Raw genomic sequence first — 26,849 nt, 5'->3', positions numbered from 1 at the left:
TTAATTAAATTAATAAAAAAAAAACATTTTTAAATATGTTAATAATTTATTCATGTATAATCTAGAGCTTGAAATTGACTACTTTTGCCATCCTAATTAGTTCACAGTAAATTATTGTTGAGATGAGTATTACATCTTGGCGCCCAACTGTTACATTTACATACCTGTAATTAAAACTTAAAGCAATATTCGAATTCAATACGCGTTAAACCTAAATGAATTTATATATTTTTATAATATAGTTACATTGTAAAGTAATAAACGAAATAATAAAGTTTTTTAATCCTTGAGATACCATAGTTTTGTAAGGGAATGTATCTCTCTGTGTTATGGAAGGTATGAACTTTTAAATACATTTAAAGAGAAATTTAATTGAATTTCAAATAAATAAATTTAATATGTTGCAACTAGTATCCAGAAATTTTAAGTGGAATATCTTGAGAGAATAATTTCATTATATTAACCTGGCAAAAAATTGCCCCTATAATTTTAATTATTAACTTTGATTTTTTAAATGCATTTCAAGTAGACTACTTATTCTGAAATAGATTTTATTTATTTTTGCATCATTTATCAAAAAGGCCCAACATTTTTGCTTAATATATGGGTGTAAGAAATAGAAGAAACATAATAATAAATAAACTTAAAGTGGAAAAGTTTATAAAAAAACATAATAAATTTTCTATTTTTTAGTTTTCATCTATGCCAATCTATGTTTTTGAAGGTGGTAGACAATGGTGCAGTGAAAACATCTTGTCGAACTTGCATTGTCTTATTTATTTAATGTAACACGACGTTTCGGTTGGTAAGTATCTCCAACCGTTATCAAGTGTCAAACTGAAATCAAGTTTTACACTTGATAACGGTTGGAGATACTTACCAACCGAAACGTCGTGTTACATTAAATAAATAAGACAATGCAAGTTCGACAAGATGTTTTCACTATGCCAATCTATGCCAAAAGCCAAACCAATTACTCTTTATAAATTGCTGCAAAATGCATCCATGCCTGTGCTTAAAATGTTTAAAAATAATTTGCTACATACATACATTGTGAGTTGAAACTTATTGTTAAATTAGATCCGTACTAAGTTTTTTTTTTAAGTTTTTTTTCCTTGATATTAGTCACAATTTTCTTTGTTTTCAAAGTTGCCGTTTAATTACTTCATATTGAGAAAAATTTTAATTAATTTCATATTTATTTTTCAATTATCGCTATCTTATCTGTAAATTGATAGTATTCTCATTGTCATTAAAATAATGCATTTCTAAAAATTATGTTTTATTGATCAACACATAATATAATTTCTAAATCCAAAATATAATTTAGCGCTGAATTAAGGGTACATAACTTTTTGGTTAAATAAGCATAAGCTTATAATAATTATTGCACTTTTTTCTCAATATGAACGGTTCTTAGGTTTACCTTTAGGTATGCTTTTACCTTGGCATAAAAATTACAGTTTAAAAATTTGTAAAAAGTGGAAGATGTCGTCACTACTTTGATAAAAACCCAAATGGCGGCGTTATAAAAGGTGTGCTCTTTAGTGTAATTCTAAATTTATGATTTACTTATAACATTTTTTCTTATATAAAAAGAAACGTTTAACGCTAACGCCAAGGTATTCTATAATTGAGATATAAATAGTTTAAATATTCTTTTGATTTTAAGGATGCTGTTAATTGCCCATTTTTTTCTGTAGAACATTGGTTAAGTAATGTTTTATCAACACATATATTACAATTCTATATTTTTTTTGTTTATCTACCTTTGTATTAATCGCAAGTAAATTACTAATTATAAACGTTATACATTTTTTGAAAAATTTTCGTACACATTTATTTAACTATTATTTTATATTAACAATAAGTAGATAAATGATTTTATGGCGAGTTTCGCTTTTAATTTTTGCCGAATTAAAAGAAGTTTTTGAAGCTATTATTAATTCTAACGAATCCTACGAGAAATCAGTTCGACTTGCCGCGAGACTTTATTAGATATTAACGACTTTGAGTTTACTTTTTTGTCTTAAGTGTTTGGTGATATATTTTCTATCACAGAGATATTATTCGATATTCTTCAAAAGAAATCGTTGGACAGGAACTTTTGTATATCTCACATAAAAATTGTTTATTGGAAGCTCAACAGCAAGCGAAATGAGAATGTTTTTAGCGCTATTTTTGACTGAGCTAATACCATTAGTGAAATAGTAGTATTCCATACGACGATTTGCTAATTTTTCAACGAACGAAATTAAAGGACAGTATTTAGAACAGTAAAAGACTCTATTTTACGAGATTTTGCAACATTTTTTAGGGAAATAAAAGTAAGGTTTGCAGATTGTGTTAAGATTTCTCGACCTTGCTGATACTACAAAATTTAAAACCTATAATCAATCATTTTCTATTGAGTCATTTACACATTTGTTGGTATGAATTGTATGACGAAACATTTTCGAAGAGTCAACGGAACTTAGCCTTATGTTTGCAAATGAAAGTTATAGCAGCATTTCGCTACAGGAGTTAGTGAAACAAATTGGTGAAAACAAAGACATTTTTACTGAGGCTTATAAACTTTCTTCGCTAATTTTAACGATACCGTCGACAAGTGTTTCAGTGGAACGCAGTTTTTCTTGCCTTAAGACGTTCCTAAGAAATACTATATCTCAGGAAAGGCTTTCTTTGTTGGATAATATTTCTATTCAAAGGGAGTTTATCCAAAAACTGATGAAAACTCAGCCTTTTTAGGAGGATAAAACTGATAATATCAACGTTTTTCTATTTGCCTTGCAAAGTTTCTATTTGCCTTGCAAAGTAAGCCAATAAAACGGAGAATGCGCCGTTTTTTTTGCACTACACCTATTTTTTAAACCGCGAGCCGCCACTATTATTAAATATAGCAAAACTACCTGAAAGTGTTAGTGGTCTCAAAATCCATATCTTCATCTGCTGTGTCGGTATCGTCACTGAACTCGTGCCTGTCTCTGTAGGTCTTGCTGTCTTTTAACGTAACGTCCAATTCGCCATCTGTGTCAACCTCCTGACTAGTCTAGAGGGTAAATTTATTGCCAAGCCCAAAAAGACTAAAAAAGACACAAGAAAATAAAATAAGTTTAGAATATATATCTATTTAAAAATGTTATATTTCAGATCTATAGGAAAATTTACGAAAAAAAATTATGTTTCAAAATATTTATACTCTTCATGAATTGAAATATTTTTTATTTTACTTATTTCTGTAACTTTAAATACTTTTAAAAAAAAATTCTCTGTATGGAATATGAATGTAAAAATTAAGTTTTTAGAATATCTGAGATCTTATATTTCTTTTTTAAATTTCTTTAGAAATAAGCAATAATTTATGGAACTGCAACTTGTATTTTTATTAAATATTATAGGCTCCATATGTCCTTCCTTAGCTCTAATTTAAAGTCTGTTATGCAGCTCAAATACCTAATATCTACTCAAAAGTTTTATATGTTAATTAATAAATAGTCTATCAAGTTATTACTTAAAAGTAACTCCTTTAACCCAAATCTATATCTTGCAATATTTTGAGTTTAATCACACTACACTGGGTGTTTTTTGAAACCTACTATTGATGCAACCTATTTCTCTCTTCGATAAAATCCTCTTTGGTTTATAAAGTAATAAATAATAACATAAAAACTCTAATATCTTAATTTATAATTAAAACAACACTACATTCTTAAAAGTTCCCTTCCGAAAATAAGCTTTAGGCATACTCTTAACAAACATTTTGTTAAGTAACTTCCTAACTGATTTCAATTGTGAAAACGGACAAGCTCCCAAAAGTTTTAAACCGAGTTTCAAAAGTTTTTAAGAAATATTGAGCTTTATTTTATCCCTAAGTTGAAGAGGAGCTCTTAAATAATTATACCAAGGAATACTTAATTTAAATGTGAAATTCAATACTGGCAGTTAACCCGTTCTTTCTTTATATGTCATAATCGTTGATGGATAATACCAGATATTTTCCTATTTCCCATGGTTTATTAAGCCGCATATAAAACACCTCATCGTTATATCCACGCTAAGGTTGGCCTGAAGCGAATTTATATCAAGTAATCGGCTTTCCATTTTTTCCCTTCGAACAACATAATAACACCCACACGTTAAAAACACCTCACGCTTGACCTTTCTTGTGGATGTTTTTTACGGGAAAGTTGTTGGAAAGGACCAAAAATTAAAAGGTGCGAATCTGCCGCACCATGCGTGACAGTATACTGAGTAGTTAACTATAGTTAATTTTGTGTAACTAATTAATATTAGACTATTCTTTAAAACTCATTACCATTAAGTTCCGGCAATACGAAAGCAAAGCGTTATTTAATTTTTAACGTGGTCGGAATATTTTCTTAAGCCTAGTAACGCCTTCTTGAAAATCTTAAATGGCTAGGCAGGTACATTACAAGACAAGTAGGTTTATTTATTGAAAAGTTCATTCAACTACTTTGCTATAGACAATTTTATATTTCGGAAAGTAGGTTCAAGAAAAAATAGGATATTATTGATATTCTTCTTAAGCAAAAAAAATGAAACTCTATATTAGTATATTTTTATTTAAATAGGCCATTAATGCAATTATTTACGGTTTTTATTCAGTTGCGTTTAACCAATATATGCAATTTTTTAAGAAAACTTTTCGCCATTATAAAAGGAATATCCAGAATATTCATCTTTGGCTTCCAAATTTCGTAATTTTTCATTAAATTCAAAAAATATTTGGCAGCTTTAAGAATTACCTTTAATACATATGCAATATCTAGAAATCTAATACTTAAATATGAAGAAAACTAGACACATCAATTCAAGCTGTTATAAATATTGCTAAATATAATTATGTAACTTAATTGATGATAAGTAGATAGGTGGGGCTTTCAACTAGTTTTGAGCAATGCTTTGGATTATTTTACCTTTTCGAACATTAATCAATTGTAAGTAATTGGCATAGACTTGCAACTTTAGCAAACATTACAAGAAACAGCTAGCAATATCAAATTATAAAATCTTTATGGCCAATTAACACTTTTTTACAAGGGTAGGATCTCAAAAGTCTATGATATCATGGTGCATGAAGCATGATTATTGTATTATGGGCTATTGACTACTAATTGAGAAGGTAAATACGGAAGCTTTTTTGTTTGAATGTTGTTCTCTACAATTCAAAAATTTTATTTATTTAACTTATCCAAAATATGCATCTCATTGTTATCAAGATATTTTTTTTTGCCAATTCAAACTAACTATTTAAAATTCAATAATGTGCATGTTGTTGAAAAAAGAATTTATTTTCTGCACTTTTTTTGTATTTCTTTCAGGTTTTATTATCAGAATAGTAGAACACATGAACTTTTTGAAGATTTAGAGTCTTTAGTAATATTGTCATTTTCTTTAGATCAAAACCTGTTAGTTACTGACAGTTTTATAAGAGTTTTAATTCATCAATTAAAATAGTTATGATAACAAACAACTGAAAATATTCTAAAGAAATTTAATTTACTTTGCCCTGGCTAACTATTTGTCATTAGTTTAAACGTTCTTCCATAATTAGAAATTCTGCTTCTAGGCTCCTTATAAAGTAGTTCTTAACAATAGTACTTATATGTTATATATTATTGATTTTTAAGAATTCGGCACCCACTGGTTTACCTCGCATTTCTTCTATAAACCATTTCGAAGTTCCCTTGTGGTATTTTTAATGTTGGTTTTTACTTAAGCTTAAACACTTATTTCTACGTCTTCTGCATTAATTAGGGGTCGACTAATACGTCAATTATTATGAAGCCGATTTGTTATAATTTTAGACAATTCTCCCTAGTCGTATATTTGTTAATGTATGCATTTCTCATAATAATTGAACCACCCTGCAAAAGAGCAGCATTAGTATAATCTCAATGGTAGAGCTAAATTTTAACTTTTATGAAGTACATTTATTTACTTATAAATGGACAAAGCTTAATAAAATTTGTATTAAGCTTTTAAATTTACAACAGTAATACATAATTTAAGTAACATATTATACAGAAATTGATTATTCTAGTGAGGAAATTATTAGGTCGATAGGATGACCCTAAATATGGTGTTTTAAATGTTGTTAATAAATAATGATTTAAATTCAAATTGTGGCAGTATTTATGGACTTAGCAAAGGCATTTAATACGATCTATAATTAGAAAACTTTAAAGGTGTAGGTGTACATGAAAACTCATTAATACCTATAAGTCGTCATCAACAAAATGTTTAAGTTAACTCTAGTGTTAATTATGTCAAAATTATAACTATAGGCGTATAATATTTCTTGTGACTGGTCTGGTAATATTTTTAGTCTATTTTAACACTATTGCTTCACTCAGTGTTGCATCGATAGTTTTGTATGCTGACGATACAGCTATACTATTCAAAGACCAAAATTAGGCTGAAAACCATAGGTACAGGACAAAATGAACTAGTACTATCTCAGTATCAATTGTTTTTATTCCCGATAACGGGTAATTTTTGTTTTGTTTGGTGAACGTATATGTTTTTTGTAATGTTCTGTATCTGATGATGGCTGTTTACACAGCCGAAATGCATAATACATTTACCTAAGTGACCTACATGCATTTTTCTTGGAGATAAAAACTTCCCCATTTTGTAATCTTTACTTATTTATAATCTAATAAGTTCTGGTATATATAAAATCAGTAGCTCTTGTTGTTCTTAATATTAATTTTTAAAATCTGGATGACGCATAAATATTGATTTTTTAAAGTAGCTCTTAAACTCCAGATTTTCCATGTAGGATATTGTAAAGAGTAATAAGATCCCTTCTCTTATGGCGAGTAGTGATGGAGGCCATATTTAGCATATTAAGTATATCTGCATCATTGTAATTATCTAAGATGTTTAATTTATATGGCATTTGTATTAAAAAATTGTGTTCAACTAGTTGGAAAACAATAATATGTACCCCGCACAAAAGAGAACATACACAGGAAGCATACTCCAGATGAGAACGGACCAGGGCAGAGTAGAGTGTTTTTAAAGAGGCAGTACTTGTGAAGTCTTAAGTACACCTCCCAGGAAAACCAAGCATTTGGAAAGCCTTATTAATAAACTTTTTTAAGTGATGAGAAACTGTAGCCTGGTATCGAAAGTGAAACCTAACCCTTTAAAAAGAGCAGTTCATTTTTTCCCGTCAAACTATTCAGTTACTTAGATCATATTGTAATTTGTCACAATCATCAGGGGATTTAATTATACAGTTCTATTTTAGACCATCGGCAAATATCAAAAATAGGCAGATAGTGAAGCATTCATCTATGTCATTTATAAAAAATAAGTTTATTAAAAAGAAGTGGCTCAAGATGAAAGTCTTGAGGCACCCCAAATGGAGTTTGAATAGTTTTAGGAATGAAAGTACCGATTTTAACAATCAGTCTACAATCAGACAAGTAGCTTTTGAACTAGGATAATACAGGTTCATCAATACCAATAATTTTTAGTTTATGCAACAAAATATTGTCGGGTAAACAATCGAATTAAGTTATGGCATGTGATACCTCAAAATGTTTAGAATTTTATGGAGAATCCAAAAATATAATAACATGGTTTATGCAAAGTTTATATAGGGTGTCCCATTTAAAATAAAAAAGTTGGTTTTAGCCTTGCCTACATGGTACACCCTGCATAAACTTTTTATTGTAAAAAATGCGCAACTTACAATCTCAATTGACGTGTCCGAGCGATTTTTCGAACACGCCTCCATTTGTTTATTATTGAATTTATTCCAAGTTACAGACTCGCACTGTATAATTATTATATCCATTTAATATTTCTTTTCCAAGGTATCCAACAACGAGTATATCTGATTAAGAAGGTTCGGCTCCGTAGATTTGCGTGGTCTAAAGCCAAATTGCCGAATAATTAGTAGGTTTAGTAATATTATGTTATAGATAAATTTTTGGATGGATTTGGATAGAAGAAGTTTACTAATTTTTATTTAACTTGTTAATAATTATATATTGTAAATAATTATATATTGTAAATAATTATATACTTAATATTTTTATTCTGTTTTACTATAATATTACTTTAAAAACCGAATGTATTATATCTGTTCCAATTTAAAAGAAAGTCCCACACTATATTGATGTATAAACAGTGATAAGCATCGGGAACGTTTTGTATTTAGGGCGTTGTTTACCTACTTTCTTGTAATAAAATGCAGTAAAAATATTAAACACTGTAATTTTCAATTTAAATAAAATATTGATAGAAAGTAGCGATAGTGTAGACCCGGAAAGATATCGCCGTCGTCAATGACATGTAATTTCACACAATGTTTTCATTATCTTTACCTTGTAGGTACAAAAGGTTGTTTATCAAATCAAATAATAGTTTTTAACAAAGACTAATTTTAGATGATATGACATGAATCATTGAAAATATTGATAATGCTGGGTACTTGTAAAGTAAACAAAGGAAAGGCAGACTGAATTGCGCCAGGCTAATTTACATAGATAGTTTTGTTCGTTATTTAAGAAAAAATAAATAATTTGTTTGATGCATTCAGCGTTGTTTTCTATAATTATTATTATAACGTTAAGCAATCTAAAGTTTTTTTTTATCCTTCGACATGTAATTTTGCACGTAGCATATAAGAAAAACAAAGGGAAATATTACTTTTTCCCATAGTACTATAACAAACCTTTTAGCTTCCTTTAATATTTCGAAACTTAAGGAGGCGAATTTTTTATTTATTCGGTAACATACAGTCTCGAAAAAAATCATCGTAATAGCATTTTAAAGAGGGTCTTTCAGGGCAGTCCGGAAGTCGAGTAGAATCGATAAAAAGGGCTCCAGAATGTTTGTTTAGAGTATAATAATTTTCGATCGACTGCCTTTTCGGCAAATAAAGTCTCAAGACGGCGCCCTCCCGGCCCCAGGGGTTTTCCTTAAAGATGTAAGCATGCATTGGAATCGAGGGATCGATTTGAAATTGGCTGAATGGCGTAAGTAAAATATTCAGTAGGTAGCCGAGAGTTGTGCTTCTGCAACTTTTAGCTTTCGCAAAGAACGGGATATAAATCACGAGTAGAATGGCAATTTTAAATTTTTAATATTTGGTAGTTTCACAGAGTAATACATTGCTTTTGTTTTAAGGTTTATATTAAAGAGCAAACTTTTGAAATCAACTGTTTAAATTTACCTAGAAAATTTTAATTTCGATTTTTTACTTCGAGTAGGTATATTGTATCGAAAAAAAAGCTAGCGAATGCGAAATTTGGACGTATATTTTAAATATAATAAGAATATCATATTTAAATACAGGGTGTTTTAAAACTATGGGATCAAACTTCTGGGGGTTGTTCAGTGTAACAGAAGAATCCATTTGAGTATAGGAACCCATGTCCGGAAATGCGCCACTACGCCACTACAGCCCTAAGACACGTTAAAATTTATAAAAAACATTAATTACCTAAATAGGATCTGCTGCATTTATTTTTACCTTTTGTACATGATACCATAACAACAATTGTTTAAAATCAACGCTTATCAATGTCAATTCTCAATGTAACGTTTAAAAATTTTAAAGCTTACAATTTTTAAACATTTATTGCTAATGGAAAACTTTACCAATCAAGAATTGGCGGACATGCATACGAAGCAACAAACTGCAATGCACGAGCAGTATCGCGGTTGTATCACGAACATTATCCCGAACGACAGCATCCTGGATACAAAAAGTTTATTGCGGTTCATCGGCGGCTCGCTGAGACAGGCACGTTTAAGACCAAGATGCATGATACTGGTGTTGCTCGAACCGTAAGAACGGTCGAATTTGAAGAAGAGGTGCTTCAGCGAGTTGCCGATGAACCATCAAATAGCACACGTGACGTCGCTAAGAATATGAATACGAGTAACGCTTCTGTCTGGCGGGTACCACACGAGCAACAACTCCATCCTTACCACTTCCAGAAAGGTATGACTGCAGCCGATTATCATTCTAGAGTTGAATTTTGTCTATGGCTTCTGGTTCATGTTATTGCACAACCAAATTTTTTACGATATGTTTTGTGGACCGATAAAGCCTCTTTCATAAGAGACGGTATTTTTAATAGTAGAAATAGCCATGTTTGGGACGAAGAAAATACTTTGAAAATGCAATTTTCCAAGAAAACATCAGAATCGTTGGTCTGTCAACGTATGGGCAGGCATTGTTGATGAATATTTAATTGGGCCATACCTTCTACCGGAACGGTTAACAGGACCTATTTATCTGCGTTTCTTGGAGAAAGTTCTACCAGAACTCTTTGAAAATGTTCCACTAGTTAGACAGCAAAGGTGGTTTCAGCATGATGGAGAGCCGGCTCACTTTGCTGTACAAGTACGCGAGTATTTGGCTCAGCGGTTTGGGCACCGTTGGATTGCCAGAGGTGGAGCAGTTTCTTGGCCTCCTAAGTCACCCGATTTAACGTCGCTCGATTTTTTCTTGTGGGGGACATGTAAAGTCTTTAGTCTACGAAACTCCAGTAGAATCAGAGCTAGGCTTAATTGGACGAATAACAGCAGCATTTGAAATCTTTCAAAACAAGGATAAAATTTTTAGTGTAGTCCGCCGAAATTATGTGCGGCGTTTAAATCGGTGTATTGAGGTTGGAGGAAGACATTTTGAACAAGTATTGTGATGGTATCATATACAAAAGGTAAAAATAAATGCATCAGATCCTATTTAGGTAATTAATATTTTTTCTAAATCAAAACGCGTCTTAGGGCCGTAGTGGCGTAGTGACATATTTCCGGACATGGGTTCCCATGCTCAAATGGATTCTACTATTGCACTGAACAACCCCTAGAAGTTTGATCCAATAATTCTGAAACACCCTGTATATCATACCTTCTAATAAATATAAAAAAAAATTAATAAAATTTAGAAGTTGTAATGTTTTTATTTAGCTATTAAAGTTAGTTTATTATTAAGTTATATAGCTTATTAAGTTAATAGAATTTAAAGAGTCTTTAATAACTAGGCTAAGTTAATACTGATTATATCCAAAAGCCATATAGAATCACATGAATTGTCCTATACCGGGTGGTGCGTCGCCGAGCGGAACATAGGAGTATGCCAATAATTGACCCATGTAAGAGGGTCAATTATTGGCTTCCCTGTACATTTTACAGAAAAAATGTAAGATAACTTTTTGAAGAGACCAATCTTCCAAACCCTCGTGCAAAGTTTCAAAAAATTTTAATAAGCGAATCCTGAATTATTCAATTAAATGTAATTGCAAAACAAAATTTTGTGCTAGACTAGGAAATCTAATCACCTGCCATAATAACTTTTTAAATATGCTTTACCTTATATTTTCTCGTTCCTTCTGATATATTTGACATGGCTTTCAACTTTTTAAATTTAAAATTTTTAAATTTCCGCTCATCAGTGAAAAGTTTTATAATCAGTTTTATAGGTAATTATATTTAAGAGAAAACTGCTCAAAAGTTTTGACTTTCTTTCGATTTTCGAAAATTAAAACAGAAATATTTTTCTTGATTACCTTGTATTCATATGTTTGGCAATGATCAATTGAAGCCTTTAGTAATATCTAAGATTACTATTATTATGATTTATATCTTAATAAGTAATATTTAGGTAGTCACTATTTATCAAATTAAATTAAAAAATAATCAAAATTCGCATTAACTAAAGTAAAACTTTCTTATTAGTTTATATTATCTTATTCTAGCAAAAACTAACTATTTTGTACTTATATTTCTAATTTAAACCTTACTTAATCTTAACCAATGATTAGTTTATTAAACACGATGGTAATATAGCGATAAGCCAACAACTGAACTAACAAGAACCATTAACATTTTTATCAATGAGCAACCTAATGATGTTTACTATAAAATAAAGCTTGATAAATTGTGACTAATACAAAATTATATCGAACACCTGTTTATCACGTCATTCTTTAAATATTTATGTCTTTGCTTAAAATGGTTTTTTTATCATTTCAGATCGTTGTTCTCAACTAGGACGTTATACATCACCGTAAACGTATTCTAATACCTTTCTCTCCGCTTGATTCTTAAACCCCGGCCCCACGATGAGTGGGGTAACTAAGTACTTTCCCACCAACTTCCTTATCCTATTGTTCTTATTGTTTACCTTTGCTTATGCGAATGCAAGGGCTAGTCACGAACCTTCACACCCCGGTCACCAGTTGAGTTTTGCATCAACGTACTCGTTTGGAGAGAGCACAAAATGTCCCAGGGTATGCACATGTTCTGGAGCTACCGTAGACTGTTCCCATAGAAGTTTAACTGCTGTGCCAAGGGGAATACCTTCGGATACTGAAAGATTGTAAGTTTTCTTTATTCCGATATTTTAATTTTTTTTAGTTTAATTTCATACAGCGATTTGCGTTTAAAATATATTAACAGTTTTATTAAAGAAACTTAATATGCAGTGTGAGATGTCCCAAAAAAAGATATGACGTCATGGACGATTTTTTTTAAATAGTAACTTAATTTCTTATTGCGTATTTTTAAAGTGTTTTAATATCAATTATGCACCGTTTTCAAGATAACTAAAATAATTTTTTTTATTTAAAATAAATTATAAAATCTGTTTTACTCAAAAATTTTTTTGACATATGTTAAAAATATAATCCATTTACTATTTAATATTATTCTAAACAGTGTGTCCTTAAATTGAAATACCTGTTATAACGTTATCGATGATTCTTTTTAAATTGACTTTAATTACTGATTTCTAAAGAGCATACCGATTTATACAAAGCTGCAAGATTTCAGGTTTTTTATGGCTTACGATTTCCGAAATAATTCCAATTACCTTGTTTTCAAGAAAAACAAAAATATACTCAAAAGTATTCAAAATGTAGCCCATTTACTATTTGGCAATGCCCTAGACATACTGAAAATTTGGTTTGAACGTTTCTTATAATTTCTGGAGAAACCAATCTACATTTGTGCCTTATTCTGGTTTTCAACTACTTAATATTTTGGATACATAAACTCTGGATTTCAAATACCCCCTAAAGAAAAAATCTAAAGAAGGTAGATTGGGAGATCTTCGAGGCCATTCAAAAGTTCCTCTTTTACCAATCCATCTGCCTGGAAATATAGTCCCCAGATAGTTGTCAACACGACATCTAAATGGAGAGGCGAACCATCTTGTGAAACCAGATGTTCCTGTTTGACATATCAACTTCTATTTGATCAGGAAGAAAATTGGCCTATAATTTACTGGCCTGAAATTCCTGCTTACAGAAAACATTTACTTTCTCTAGGAGTTAAGTGTGGTCTTGCCTTATCCAATAGGGATTTTTGTATGCTAAATAACGGCAATTTTGTCAATTTACTTCTCCCTTCCGCATAAACGTGGACTCATCAGAAAAGAAAATATTTTCTCTAAAAAAAAAAAAAACACGTCAAATTAGATATACAAGGGGAAGTTTAATTATGCATTTACTGAAGTTCTGTCAATCACCTCCTCACCTCCAGCTAACCTCACTTTAATATGTCAAATGGGAACCCCAATCGTGTGATACATCATAGTAAGCAGCGTAAAATTCTCTATTCAACGCCAAAAAAAATTAAATCGGTAAATGTGTAAGCAAATAGTTAGCGAAAATGTCTAGAAATAATGAATATTTTATTTACGCCAAACTTTCGTATTTCAAATGAATACTTTTAGTGTGGTACCTACATCATTTTAAAATTCTTATATTTTTTATAATAAAAAATACAAGCAATTTAGAAGTTAAAAATCAAATTATTTATTTTTTTAAGTAAAGAATGTGTACCGTTATTTGCGAGGAAAAAAGATTCAAATTTTATGTAAAAATCTTTGCAGTCTTATAACTTTGTATGTGTTTTTATTTCACCTATATTTTTTGCGAAACCTAGCTAATAGGTACAAAAAAACACTGCAATATCTTACATTTTTAAACGGGTTTAAAAAGCAGACGATTTATTATTGTTAAAACTGTCAGTTTGACGCGTGTAATTTTTCAATTTTAGTTAAAACAGTGAGTTAATAAAATGGTGTATATGCTAGCCGAAAGAATAGAAATAATTTTCCTTTATGGAGCTCAAGATCGGTGTGCTCGCAGAACCGCAAGAGCATTTAATGAAAGGTATCAAGATAAAAACGTGAGCCATAAATACGTATTAGAATTGATATGAAAACTTGAAGAAACGGGATCGATTTGCAATAAGAAAAAATATGAAAATAGAGTTGTCGATGAAGCATGCCAAGTTGAAGTACTAGGACAATTTGCTATGGATCCAACTTTTTCTATACCAAAGGCTGCAAAACTAACAAATATTTCCACTGGTTCTGTAGATAAAGTTTAAAAAAAAAAGTTCTTTCCTTATAAAATTCATATTCTTCATGAACTCGGAGAAGATGATTTTGATAGCAGAATTCAATTTTGTGAAGTGGTGTACCAGCGAATTGACGACGATCCCCATTTATTGAAGAACATTTGCTTCAGTGACGAATCGGCCTTTTTTTTAAATGGCCTGGTGAACAGACATAACTGTAGATACTGGGATAATGAAAATCCGCATGTTTTTCGGGAAGGCTATACCCAATATCCCCAAAAAATTAATGTTTGGGCAGGAATTTATGGGAATGAAATAATCGGGCCTTTTTTTTGACTGGAAATTTGACTGGCGAAATTTATTTAAACCTTTTAGAAAATGCAATATACCCTTCCATCATCCAATCTATGGAAAATTAAGCAAATCAACATGGTGCTATATTACTGAATGAAAATAATATACATTTTCAGCAGGATGGAGCTCCCGCGCACTACACTTTGGTAGTTCAAGAGTGGCTTGATGAAAATTTTCGAGAAAAGTGGATTGGCAGACGTGGTGCAATCGAATGGCCTGCGCAGTCTCTGGACCTAACCCCACTAGACTTTTTTCTTTTTTTCTTTCTACTTAAAAAGCAAAGTTTATAAAACCCCACCTGAGAGTATTGAGAATTTAAATAATAGAATATTTCAAGAATGCAGAGAAATTAGCGGACAGACCCTTGCCAATATTCGTAAGGAGTTTAAAAATAGGCTTTTTTATTGTCTTGCTAATAACGGCGCGCATTTTGAACATTTAATAAAATAGATTTGTTAAACTAATTAAATTTGTTTTTCTACCCTACCGATTTACACTTTAATTGCTTCTTGGTCAATCAATTTTATTTTTTTTTTACAACCATTGATAGCATAATGAATGGCATTTAAAATAATGTATCACACCATGGGGTAGCCATTTGACATACCAAAGTTTGGCGTAAATAAAATATTCATTATTTCTAGACATTTTCGCTAACTATTTGCCTACACATTTACCGATTTCATTTTTTTTTGGTACCGTTGAATAGAGAATTTTACGCTCCTTACTATGATGTATCACACGATGGGGATTCTCATTTGACATATATTAAATACATACATAAAATTAAAGTGAGGTTAGCTGGAGGTGAGAAGGTGATTGATAGAACTTCAGTAAATGCATAATTAAACGTCCCCCTGTATATCTAATTTGACGAGTTTTTTTTTTTTTTTTTTTAAGAAAGTTATTAGGATAATAAAGGGTGGATCGTTTTGAAATGAAAGCACTGTATAATAGTTCCATAAATTGTTCAAAATCCAATGCGAAACATTTAATTCTCCTATCTACATCCTCTTCATTGAGTTCCTAGAGAATTGTTAGTTTATAGGAATAAAATAGCTGTGCCTTGAGAACCTTTACTACTGAAGACTGTCTCACTTCCAATTTGCGCGCTACTTGTCTAGTGGAAATATCAGGATTTTCTTAAACGGATAATAATACATTTATTTTGGAATTTTCTTTAAGCGCAGATTTATGAGAAGTAGTTGTTCTTCTAACGTGATCTTTTTCCTGAAACTGATTTTTTAATTTTACTTGCATACAATATCGGTGGTAAATCGGGATACATATTCCTGAATTAGTCCATAACCTCCTTTTGGGCTCTTGTTTTATATCCCTATTTAATCATTATTAAAATTGCAATCTTGTATTTTTTACTTTAATTAGCGCATTGCGTTTAATAAAAAAAAGTACCTAAATATTGTTATTTGATCTATAATGATCATTTAAAACTTTTAAACTTACATTTAAGACTTTACATTCAAGAGAAGTTTTAACAATGTTAAAATGTACTACTTTTACTATTTAAACCAGTATAAAATGCCATATTTTTTTTCAAATCTATAATTTCCTTACGAAAAAAATTTTTTTTACAAGAAAACAATATTCCTAAAATTATATGTTTCTAAAAACCTATTCACAATAATGTATTTTACAGTATTATTCACTGAAACTAAGCGGTTTAAGATCTTTAAATTAAAAGTAATCAATTACATATCTTGGAAACTACGGGTCAAAAAATACAAGTCACAAATTTTACAGTTTTATATAAGTCGGGATGTTCTTTGGAAATAAGTAATAAAATATATTTAAAAAAAATCATCGATAATATCATAAAAATACGTAATACACAATTTAGATTGCTGTTTAAAAAATCGTCGATAACGTCATATCTTATTTTTGAGACACACTGTATTACTTTGTTTTCAACAAAAAACAGCAGAACTAAAAATACAACTCGACGGATCCGAGAATTTTTTTGAGATAAAAAAATAAATGAACTACTAAATTTATTCCAAGTTATAGACTCACACTGTATAATATGTATATAGCAATAGATTATACATAATATGTGGAAGTATATATTTTAGCTCATAAAATAATTTTCCCCTTCGTTATTATACGTAAGTTTTGATCCGATCTCTAGCTTATAAACCTAATCCATTAGATTGATTATCAGCAATGGTATAGATCAAAAACTAAGTGCATATTATTATTCGATAAGGTAATATTAGGATCATCGAATTAGATAATGGATATTTATTTCTAAAAATAAAATAAATTTGAAAATCAAAGTATAACAGAATAATTCTTTTGGCTACTACAATTTTTTTTAGTAAATCCCATTACTTTTTGACTTCTTACTGGATTGGTTTTCTTTGAAAGCATTATGTAGACGTGACATAAAAGTACATAGTAGTAGCTAAGTCATGCGGTATCCAGAATATTGTTGTCGGACTTTTTCACAATATCAATGAGATATCTCTTTTCTTACCTTTGATTATAAGTTGGTAGTTAACGTCTTTTAGAAACTAATATTTTATTTATTTTTAATAATTTCTTTTATTTGTTTCATATTTTATATTGTGCGAGTACGATATTGTTATTTTATTAAGGTTTGTTAATTTACTGCCAAAATTTTTGACTTGATTGGTGCATTGATTTAGTTTGATTTAAAACATTTGTTGCTGAATGTAGACACAAAGAGTTCTAAAAGTTGATTTATTTTCTGATAGATTGCTATACATACGCTGAATCATTTTAAAACTTTAGAAAATAACATTTTGTAGTAAATAAATAATCATGGCGAAAGACTAATACAAGTTATAATCTGATTTTTGCTTGGATGAAAAGGGATTTTACATAATGTGTACGAAATCCACTTCAGTCCACTAAGTATTATATAGATTAAATACGATGCCTTTTGATGACTAATTTAGTTGAGACTAATACTGTAAGTATAAGTTTAAACTAGAAAGGGTGGATGATTTTTTATGTAACATTCTGAAAATTAATCACAAATTAACTTTCGAGAAACCACAAAATAAAAGGAGAAATTAAATAATACCTAGGCACATAGCTTAATATTAATGCATTTAAAATTATTGCATGACAACTAAGGCATAATAAAGTTTTTCGTTATATATTGTCCCAGTTTGATAAATTAATAAAGCAGTTTATATAAAGGAAACTCAAGCTTCCAAAATAATTAGATCTAAAACTCATTTGAACAAGATCGAGCCAATAAACCACCTCCACCAAACAAAAAGCCCTTTTCATTAATCTTTGTCTAATTCCAATTTGATTCGACTTTCGCGTAGAACACACCAAACAAATCCTATGCACCGCGATGCATATAGCATCTGTGAATAATTTCGTTCTGTTCCGAGACCGGAATACCGTATCGTAATTTGTCGGCTACCGCAGATCCTCCACAATTTTACGCCAGTTTGCAACGGTTACAATGCGAATTACTGCTCTTTTACTTTCGTTTTTCTGCTTAAGACAACGATTCTCGAAAGTTCTTAGTTCTTTATTGCCTATGTGCTGTTTGAAGACCACAAATGGCCAAACTTTAAAAATTCTAAACGTACTTTACATGAACCGATAGTGCAATTTAAATGTGTGCGAAACTTATTCAATGATATAGGATAGTGAAAGTAAATATATATGATATCTTATTGGTAGTTAATACTAGTTAGTAATAAATACCACTAAATAAAACTATGAATAAATAAAAATTTTCTTTTTCAAAAAAATACTCAGAAGGATTGTTACATTATAAATATAGTATATTAACGTTGACATACGCCTGATACTTTTTGCATATTTATGTTGATATTTAACATTAATTATGGTTTAAATTAATTGTTTAAAGATATAAATTCATTTTTTGTAAGTAAAATATAAATAATTATATTTTATTTTAGGGCAAATAGTAAAATTTTATTCTTTATGTATAGTTATAGTGATATAAAAGCAATCTGTAAATGATTGAATGAGTTTCTAAATAGTTTTATATATACTTACATATATGGTTTTTTAGCTATTAGCTGTATAATTACAAATTGTTTTGTTAAAAATTTTTAAAAGTATTTAATAATTACAAGTTTTTAAATACTTTTATTTTGGTACTACATCTCTACTTATTTTTATTAAGGTAAAACTTGTTGTTTATTTCAAGTAGATAGTATAAATATTTTTTAATAATAAGAACAAGAATAATTTTTCGTTTTTAAAAGTTTTTTAGTATAATGAATAACTTAAATGGCCACGATTATCAACCTATGTTTATTAATTATTTCTTAAAGTTTATCAATTAATTTAATATTTGAAAGTATTTTGTAATGTATGCGCCTTTTATAAATAAAAGAAATCAACACTGTTGGATGAGAATAGCTAAGTCAACAAACCCAATACTAACAGAAAAAGAAACTTATTTATCATGTACTTATTTTTTTTTCTTCCTCTACACGTTTTATTTTTGATAGAAATAATATTTCCAAAAAATTATATCAATTACTATTTTTCTAAAATTAAAGTTGCATTTATAAAAAGATCTGATTCAAAGACAGTCTTTAAAGCCATTTTCCTATGTTGTTTTTAAGATTTCTCCATAGATCTGGCTAGGCTTGCAGAAAATCTCAAAATATTGTCACTGTAACATTTTCTTATACTTACTGCTTACTATCTATATAAATACCGTATTAGATTTTTCAGAAAATTTTTCGATGCTTTAGTGCCAACTTCATTTCAAAACATTTGAAATGAAGTTGGTGGATAAAAATATCAGTCATTTAAATAAATATTTTTTATCTCAAGTATGCCCTATAGTTATAAATAAATTTTTCTTTGTTAAGTTGTAAAAATTAGTTACTCCAACCCGAAGTAACTGATTTTAATCTGAACCTAAAACTTATTTTTATTAAAAAACTATATCAAGCAAATAAATAAGAACAGAAGCATAAATAATAACCAGACAGAATAAATACTACAGAATTAAAATCCTGCCAAGTATGGAAATTTATTTAGATTCAAATGTTCTTTGGTAATTAGCCATTCTAATAAAATGCACGCTTAAAATTACATAAACATTTGAGTAAATCATTTTTTTTAAAGAATTTATTCAACTCATTTTCAGGCTTTATGTTGTTATAAAATTTGAACAATTTCTAAAATACTTTTATACCGAATAGGATCTATCCAACCTTTTTTTTTCCAGCCATAATTTTCCTGTTTTCTTTTAATACTATTTTAAATAAAATTACACTTTGACACTTTTATTTTTTTTTGTAACTATTAGATCAAATTAATTATTAATAATGACTATTAACTGATTTAATAAAACTGTAAAAGCAACAACGTATCTTATTTTCGGTATAATTAAAATTACTCTCTAAAAAGAACTTTTTCGAAAATCATTGTTTTGCATTTTATTATAGTTAACAAAGAAATAAAATAAATTTATTATTATTTAGAGTATTACACGGAATAATTTTTTGGTATGCAAAGTTAAATTTTCTTCTTCTTTAATTAAAATTTTTTGTGTATAAATTTGTTTAAAGTAAAATCCAATGTTGGCTTAGGAAAAGCAAATACAATAAAATTTGTATTTTTTAATTAAATTTTTTAGTTAGTTATTGACCTCCAATTTAAAGATTACCGACTAAAGTTGACATAATTGCAGTTTTATTTAGGATTTTTTTAAGTTTGTGCATAAGGCTAATACAAATTTCTACTAATAATACTTTGTTTGATAAAAGTGAGTTTCCAAATTTTATGACGTTTTTATTATTTACATGCAAATTTATCGATCGCTTAGCTGTAATTTCTTGTAGTAACTTTATAAAGTTGCATACTAGTTTTCGTATTGGGCTTTCTTAAGAAGTGCAAATATTTGTCTGAAATATTTACATAGTAAATAGAATATTTTTTTTATAAAATATATTTTCTTCAATTATTCTGTAGTAATATATTTATTTTAAAATTATAAAAAGATATATGTAGACTCGTGTTATATGACTTATTATTGATTTAATTAATTACGAAATAAACATCTGTACTTTGGTACCTCCCCGTGTACGTGCTTTATGCGTATCTTACTGGGAGAATGCGTAATATCATTAATCCGGTCATTTAAGTGCCGAACATGGCCTCCCGTAAATGCCTATTTATCGGCACTAAAACTGGCTTAAATCGTTTATTTTGAGATTTGTAAGAAGATACCCAAGCCGTGTTACAAAATAAGGGAGAGTAATTAATTCGGTGTTGCTGTTCAGTTTGAATGTCCGCTTTCGAATCTATCTGTTTCGTTCACTGTCGGGTTGAAGGTCTTGCAAACGTTAAACGCCTAATCCCTATTTGGTATCAGAAAAAACCGATTTACGATATATTACTCTTAAAAATTTTATTGGCTAATGGTTTACTGAATTAACTGAATTTTAAATATACACTTACATGTCAAAATATACATTGCTTAGTTATATATTTTGATATGTACTTAAAACTCTTTTCTTAAGTATTTTTAAGTAAAGAAAATAGCGTTGTCAACGTTTCAACAATCTATTTAGGATTTTTTTGGGGTGTATAACAATTACAGAGATCTTACGTAATTCAATGTCCTAAGTAAATATCTTAATTGACATTTATTGCTTGTTCGTGCATAATTAAAAAAATGAAAAAAAATTTATTGCCAGGAATAGTTTCTATAAAAAATTGAAAAGATTTTATTCTAATGGATAAGCGTGAGAAAATTCGTATGCATATTTCCAATTTAAAGTTGTTTTGTTTTCAAAATTAGGATACTGTTTTCTTTCTTAGTTATATAATGAGTTTATAAATGTACAAATACCTAAGTAAAATCACATATGAAAACTGATTTTTGCCACTTTTTCCATGGCGAGTTATAACAGCGACATGCTTATATGATATTTAGGTTCCAAATTATTTTGGATAAAATTGTATGTTATATACGCGTTTGTTAAAAATTAGAAAAAAAGTAGTTAGTAAAAAAAAATAGAAATCGTAATTAAAATAAATTGAAACACTATTTTATAATTTAAATTAATTATGGAAGAGATAGTATCTGATATAAGCAGAGCTCTATAATGCTAGAGCCACTTTTGTATTTATTGGATACATTTTACATATATGATAGTTTTAGAGATTAAAATATACATTACTTTGACTCTTGTGATCCTGATACTGCTCCAACATCTTTGAATCATTATATAGAGCGTGTGCTAGATTATTCTGCTAATAACACATTGAGGATACATTCTTTAAAATCTGAAATATGATTATTCTATTTTGAAAATTGCTGGGGCTTCTCTTGAATAGTAAGATTTTGATATTTTCAAAATGTGCAAAGAAGCTTGTGCTATACTTGGATATAGATCTCCGAGAGCATACAAAAAAACTTCTTCAAAAATTTACATAATTAGGAAAGCTCTTTATACAAATCGGTTGGTACTGGTCACCAAAATGAGAAAAAATCTGTGAGTCTTGAACTACGGTAATGTTGTATATTTTCTCTGTTTGAGTGCAGTTCCGAAGGTGCACACTACGAGTACATACATTCAAAATATATGCTATTGCTTTATATACTATATCGCTTCATATACAACTTAAAGAAATATGACTATGTTACCAAAATAAATTAGTTAAAATGGTTCAGAATCTTAAATACAATAAAGTTACAGACTTTACTATTTATTATGAAGATTATTATCAGCATCAGTTTATTTAGGAGAGAAACCTGTCTTTCGTGAGGCATTACATAATTGTAATATAAGATATAGAGGTTTTTCGCCTCATTATTTTTCTCAGTTTCATTGATGTTTAGTAGTAAGATACTGACTAATGAAATAGTACAGGAAGCGACAAAGTTGAGGAGTAACTATAAGCTAAACCTACCTATTGCTCTGCTCGGTGGGTCCTAAAATGAACAGCTATGTATCTTAAATAAAGAAGATTTTTATTATTATTATCATTTATAAAAAAATATTGGTCTTATTAATGAAAGTTAAAAAATAAGTTAAAAACAAGTAATTGAAACACGTTAGAAAAACAATTTTTCTAAAGTTTTGTTATATTAACTTATGGTATATCGAACAAAAGACAGATCTTCGGAAACCGTACTAGGCTTACTCTTGGCAATAATTGAAGCGATGAAATGAACCTCAGCCATATTCTTCATAGAAGACCAAACCAAGAACTGGCGCATTAATATTAATCTATCTGAAAATACTGCAAAAAAGGACGGAGAAATTCGTAATTTTTATATTTTTTGTCTAACGAAAAAAACGGAAAGTCAAGTACTGTAGGATCATGCTTGCCTTTGAATTAACTCGCAACGCACATATACCCTATAAATCAAAGTAAAACGAAACTCATCAGAAGAGCAGTAGGAAGTAATAAATTATCACCACATATAACATGTAACAAATTATCACCACATATAACAGTAGCAAAACTAAAGTCTAGTAGTAAATTTTTTTTTTGTTTTAAATTTTTGTTTAACAAATTCTTTAAAATCTTTCATAAAACTCTTATCCTTTACAACCTCCCGTATGTTTCCTCTATTAACCCAATATGTTTAAAGACCTATATACATCGTAGATTTTTTCCTAAGCATTTTAATTAAAAAAAAATCCTTAAACTACAGTAATCAAATTATAATTATTTAAACCAAATGAAACCTAAGCCTTCATAATCTCAAATCCCTTCAAGAAAATTCAATTAGAAGTTTTTATAAAGCAAAACTGTTTCAGTTTATAAATAGTTCTTTTAATGTGTAATTTACAAGACAACGGCTGACATTTTTGGGTAGCGCTTTAATGTCGATAACAAACGTCAATGGGCCGACAAAATGACACTAATGACAGCGTGTTTTGGTTAACGGGACAAATTATGTCGGTGCACCGAAGAAGCCGCAAAAGAAAATTTTCAAGGGAACTACACCGCTCGCTGACAGATGCTCTGCTGCTTGCCGTTTCAAAATAATATTTTGAGTTTTGGATGACGGAAACGACATAAATAATGAAATAACATTTCATTTTTCTTAAAGTGTGCATATTTCAAAAATATGCTTTACAATGATGAAAATGTTTTTATATTGACTTTACAGCTATTAAATAAGACATAAGTCATTCGTGCAATGGATGTTGCTTTTTCAATGAAAAAGAATCAATGATTTCGTAAGCTGTTACCGTTTTATATATTATTTAGGAGACTAATTTAAACATTAAGATTTAATTAGCAGTTATACTTATAATTTTTATAATTGAATAGAGTTATTTTCAATATTTATTTGTATAAAAAATGAAAAAGGGGGCAAAACGGGTGCTTAATATTATACTGGTTGATTTTCTTTATTTTTATTTTCACAAGAAATTTTTAAAAAATGTATCATAAAATAGTAATAATTTTAAGTTGTTTCTAATATGATAAAATTAATCCCTTTCTGTGGCATTTATTAATGTAGACCCGTTTTATCAATAATAATTTACTAGATTATCTATGCCATTACTAAAGGTCTCAAAAATTGTTTTCTTACTATAAAAATCCACGGATTTTTGGCCCTCTATAAAAGTTAAGACTATCTCTTCCAAGCTCTAAGCTTTGCATCTCCTATAACAAAACTGCGATGGAGCTCAAATAGCTTATAACAATTGCCGGGCTGAAAAAATTAATTTCGATTTGAGACAGAATACTCTAGGTCCTCTCTAAGATATGCTCTATATTCAATATTTTTTAAACATAGATTTAAACAAACTAAAAAAAATATATAAAAAGCAAGGAAATGGTAGTTTCAATACTATTTGTTATTCAAAAACAAGGTTTTATAGTTTTTGTAAGGAATCAACCATATCTCGTATGCAAGCATAACCCACTATCATAGGGTATTTATCATCTGGATGATAAAGTATATTAGAAAAAATAAAATATTATGGTTTTTCAAATAATTCTAAATTTTTTGTTTGGCTTGATGACGGTTTATCTAATATAGTAAATTTAACTAAAAGAGTTTCATTCTAGAACAATTTATTTTTATTAGGTATATTTATAAAAATACTGCTGATGATAGCTAACTAGTTTTTCAAGAATAGATGCTAATGAAATTATTAATATACTTTGTTAAGTATCTACTCTCTCCAGCTTATACTCGTCTATTTAAAAGATATTGGGTTAACCTTAAATCTTTCGAAATTATCTAAAGATTAATTGGCTCAAGAGTTGCAATTGTTAATGAATATAAAAGTATTAGTCTTATTCTAGACAGCAAAGTTGACTTTCGATCTTATGTAGCAATAATACTACAAATATCATATATATTACTTAAAAACCTTTATAAGAACAAAGACCTGAACAAACATTTGGCCGAAAGTCTTGTATTGTCGCATTTGAATTATAGGAATTCTATGCACCGCCCATAATTTGACATTATTTCGTAACAAAGAACGTGTACAAAACTGTTGTATTCAATTTTTTATGTTTTTTAGTTTGCAGTAAGTTAGATGATCTTTCCCAACAGTTACTTAAATCAAATAAAAAATGCTTTATTTAGCTAATATTTAAAGTATAGATGTTGCTATTGCAAGCCTACTTAATTTCTTATTATTTATTTTTTCTTTTATCTATGGGTTTTACATAGATTGTTTTTCCTTTATTTCAGTTGTGTATAGTATCACTATCACCTTGATTTGCATACACTGTTAAGTTAACGGCCCTAGATGCGTTTTGCTGAGTTACTGCTAAATACTAGATTTTATCAAAAGGAAGTCTACGGGATGAGTCTTCAGTGAACAGCATAAATCGATTATGGGAAAACTATAATTAGCAAAAGTCTGAAAATTTTACAATATACTGGAGATACTCAAGTTACGAGTACATAATACTATTACAAGAAGTTGCCAAATATAATCAAGATGGCAGCACTTTGTCAAAAATGGCGTTTGCAGAGCATAAAATGATTATGAATTTTTTCTAGAAGGAAACCTGTATTATTGTCTTTTATTAAGGTTCCTTGTAAAGCAGAAATTTTACAAAAAGAACCCTTATAAAATATGATAAAACTTTATACCTAGGTCTAGAGAGCGTAACTTAAAGTTTTTACTTTTGTTTTATTTTTTGTTTAGTCTCTTGGAGAAAAATGTCGTAGAAAGATATCTATTTCATAAATGTGTAGTATTTGCAATTTAATTTTTTTTAATCCTAAGCATCAAATAGAAAGTTTCTAAATTATATCTAAGTTAGCCAGTATTAGAAAACAATCAAGTGATACATTACTTGACTACATTACTTCGTAGCGCTACAGCCCCTGATAGGATTTGTCTCGGTCTTCCATAACTTCTAAGCCATTCCCGATGCCCATTTTCCCGGAGATCCGATGTTATATTATTACGCCACCTTAATCTCGGTCTTTCAAGTGGTCTTCTTCTTTTTGGTATTCTGTTCCATATAAAGCGGACCATTCTACTCTCTAGCTGTTTTTGTACGTGCCCTGCCCATGTCAACATTTGTGCCTTTATTAGGTTAATCAGTTCTGGCTGATTGTATATTTGTTTTAGTATAGCATTTGTTTTAATTCGGCAGCTCTGCATATCCTTTTTATGGTGGGTTTGAGAATTTTCCTCAGCAGTTTTCTCCAAATCTTCGAATCAGTTTTACATTTTCAAAGTTGTATGTGTCCATGATCATATTTTGGCCTATCCTAGCCTGGTCTTAAGACATGCATATATTTTATTTTGGCCCGATTAAGCTTCATATATAATGTGGCCCATGTATAGGCATTTTGGAAACTACAAGAGATAGAAAATTGGTTAAATGGGAAAAGTTGTAGGGCTAAGTGCCGCTTTCAGAACGATTTTATCTTTTTCTAATTTTGAAATATTTGGAAAGAATTAAAAAGTTGCATTTTTGAAAAAGGGCTGTATTTTTTTTATTTAAACGTATTTTTAAAACACAATTTTTTAAGGACAACGCATACTTGAATTCAGATTTTGTTTTCGACGTTTTAGTTCTGAGATTCCATCCTCAACTTCTTTTTTTCTTATGGCGGCCATTTCGTTTTTTTGCTAAATTAAAAAAGATCTTTTTCTTCCTTTTAAAATGATGTATAACACTTTATGAAT

General features: G+C 29.3%; 2 protein-coding genes across 7 annotated transcripts in view; both read left to right on the top strand.

Moving 5' to 3' along the window:
- LOC126734374 (protein slit) overlaps window positions 1-26,849 on the top strand; it is a 524,120-nt gene that overhangs the window by 540 nt on the left and 496,731 nt on the right. For all 6 annotated transcript variants that reach the window (XM_050437970.1, XM_050437973.1, XM_050437969.1 and 3 more), the window contains exon 2: window positions 12,028-12,373. In XM_050437970.1, coding sequence (XP_050293927.1) covers window positions 12,117-12,373 — 257 coding nt within the window. In that variant the 5' untranslated portion in view covers window positions 12,028-12,116. The remainder of the gene's footprint in view (window positions 1-12,027; window positions 12,374-26,849) is intronic.
- The window catches only part of LOC126734377 (chondroitin sulfate synthase 1), a 493,776-nt gene that overhangs the window by 213,695 nt on the left and 253,232 nt on the right, over window positions 1-26,849 (top strand). The window lies entirely within an intron of this gene.

Source organism: Anthonomus grandis, chromosome 3 (genome assembly GCF_022605725.1).
Source record: "Anthonomus grandis grandis chromosome 3, icAntGran1.3, whole genome shotgun sequence".
NCBI lineage: Eukaryota > Metazoa > Arthropoda > Insecta > Coleoptera > Curculionidae > Anthonomus > Anthonomus grandis.
The sequence above is the reverse complement of the archived record's forward strand: the minus strand, read 5'-3'. Positions and strand labels throughout refer to the sequence as shown.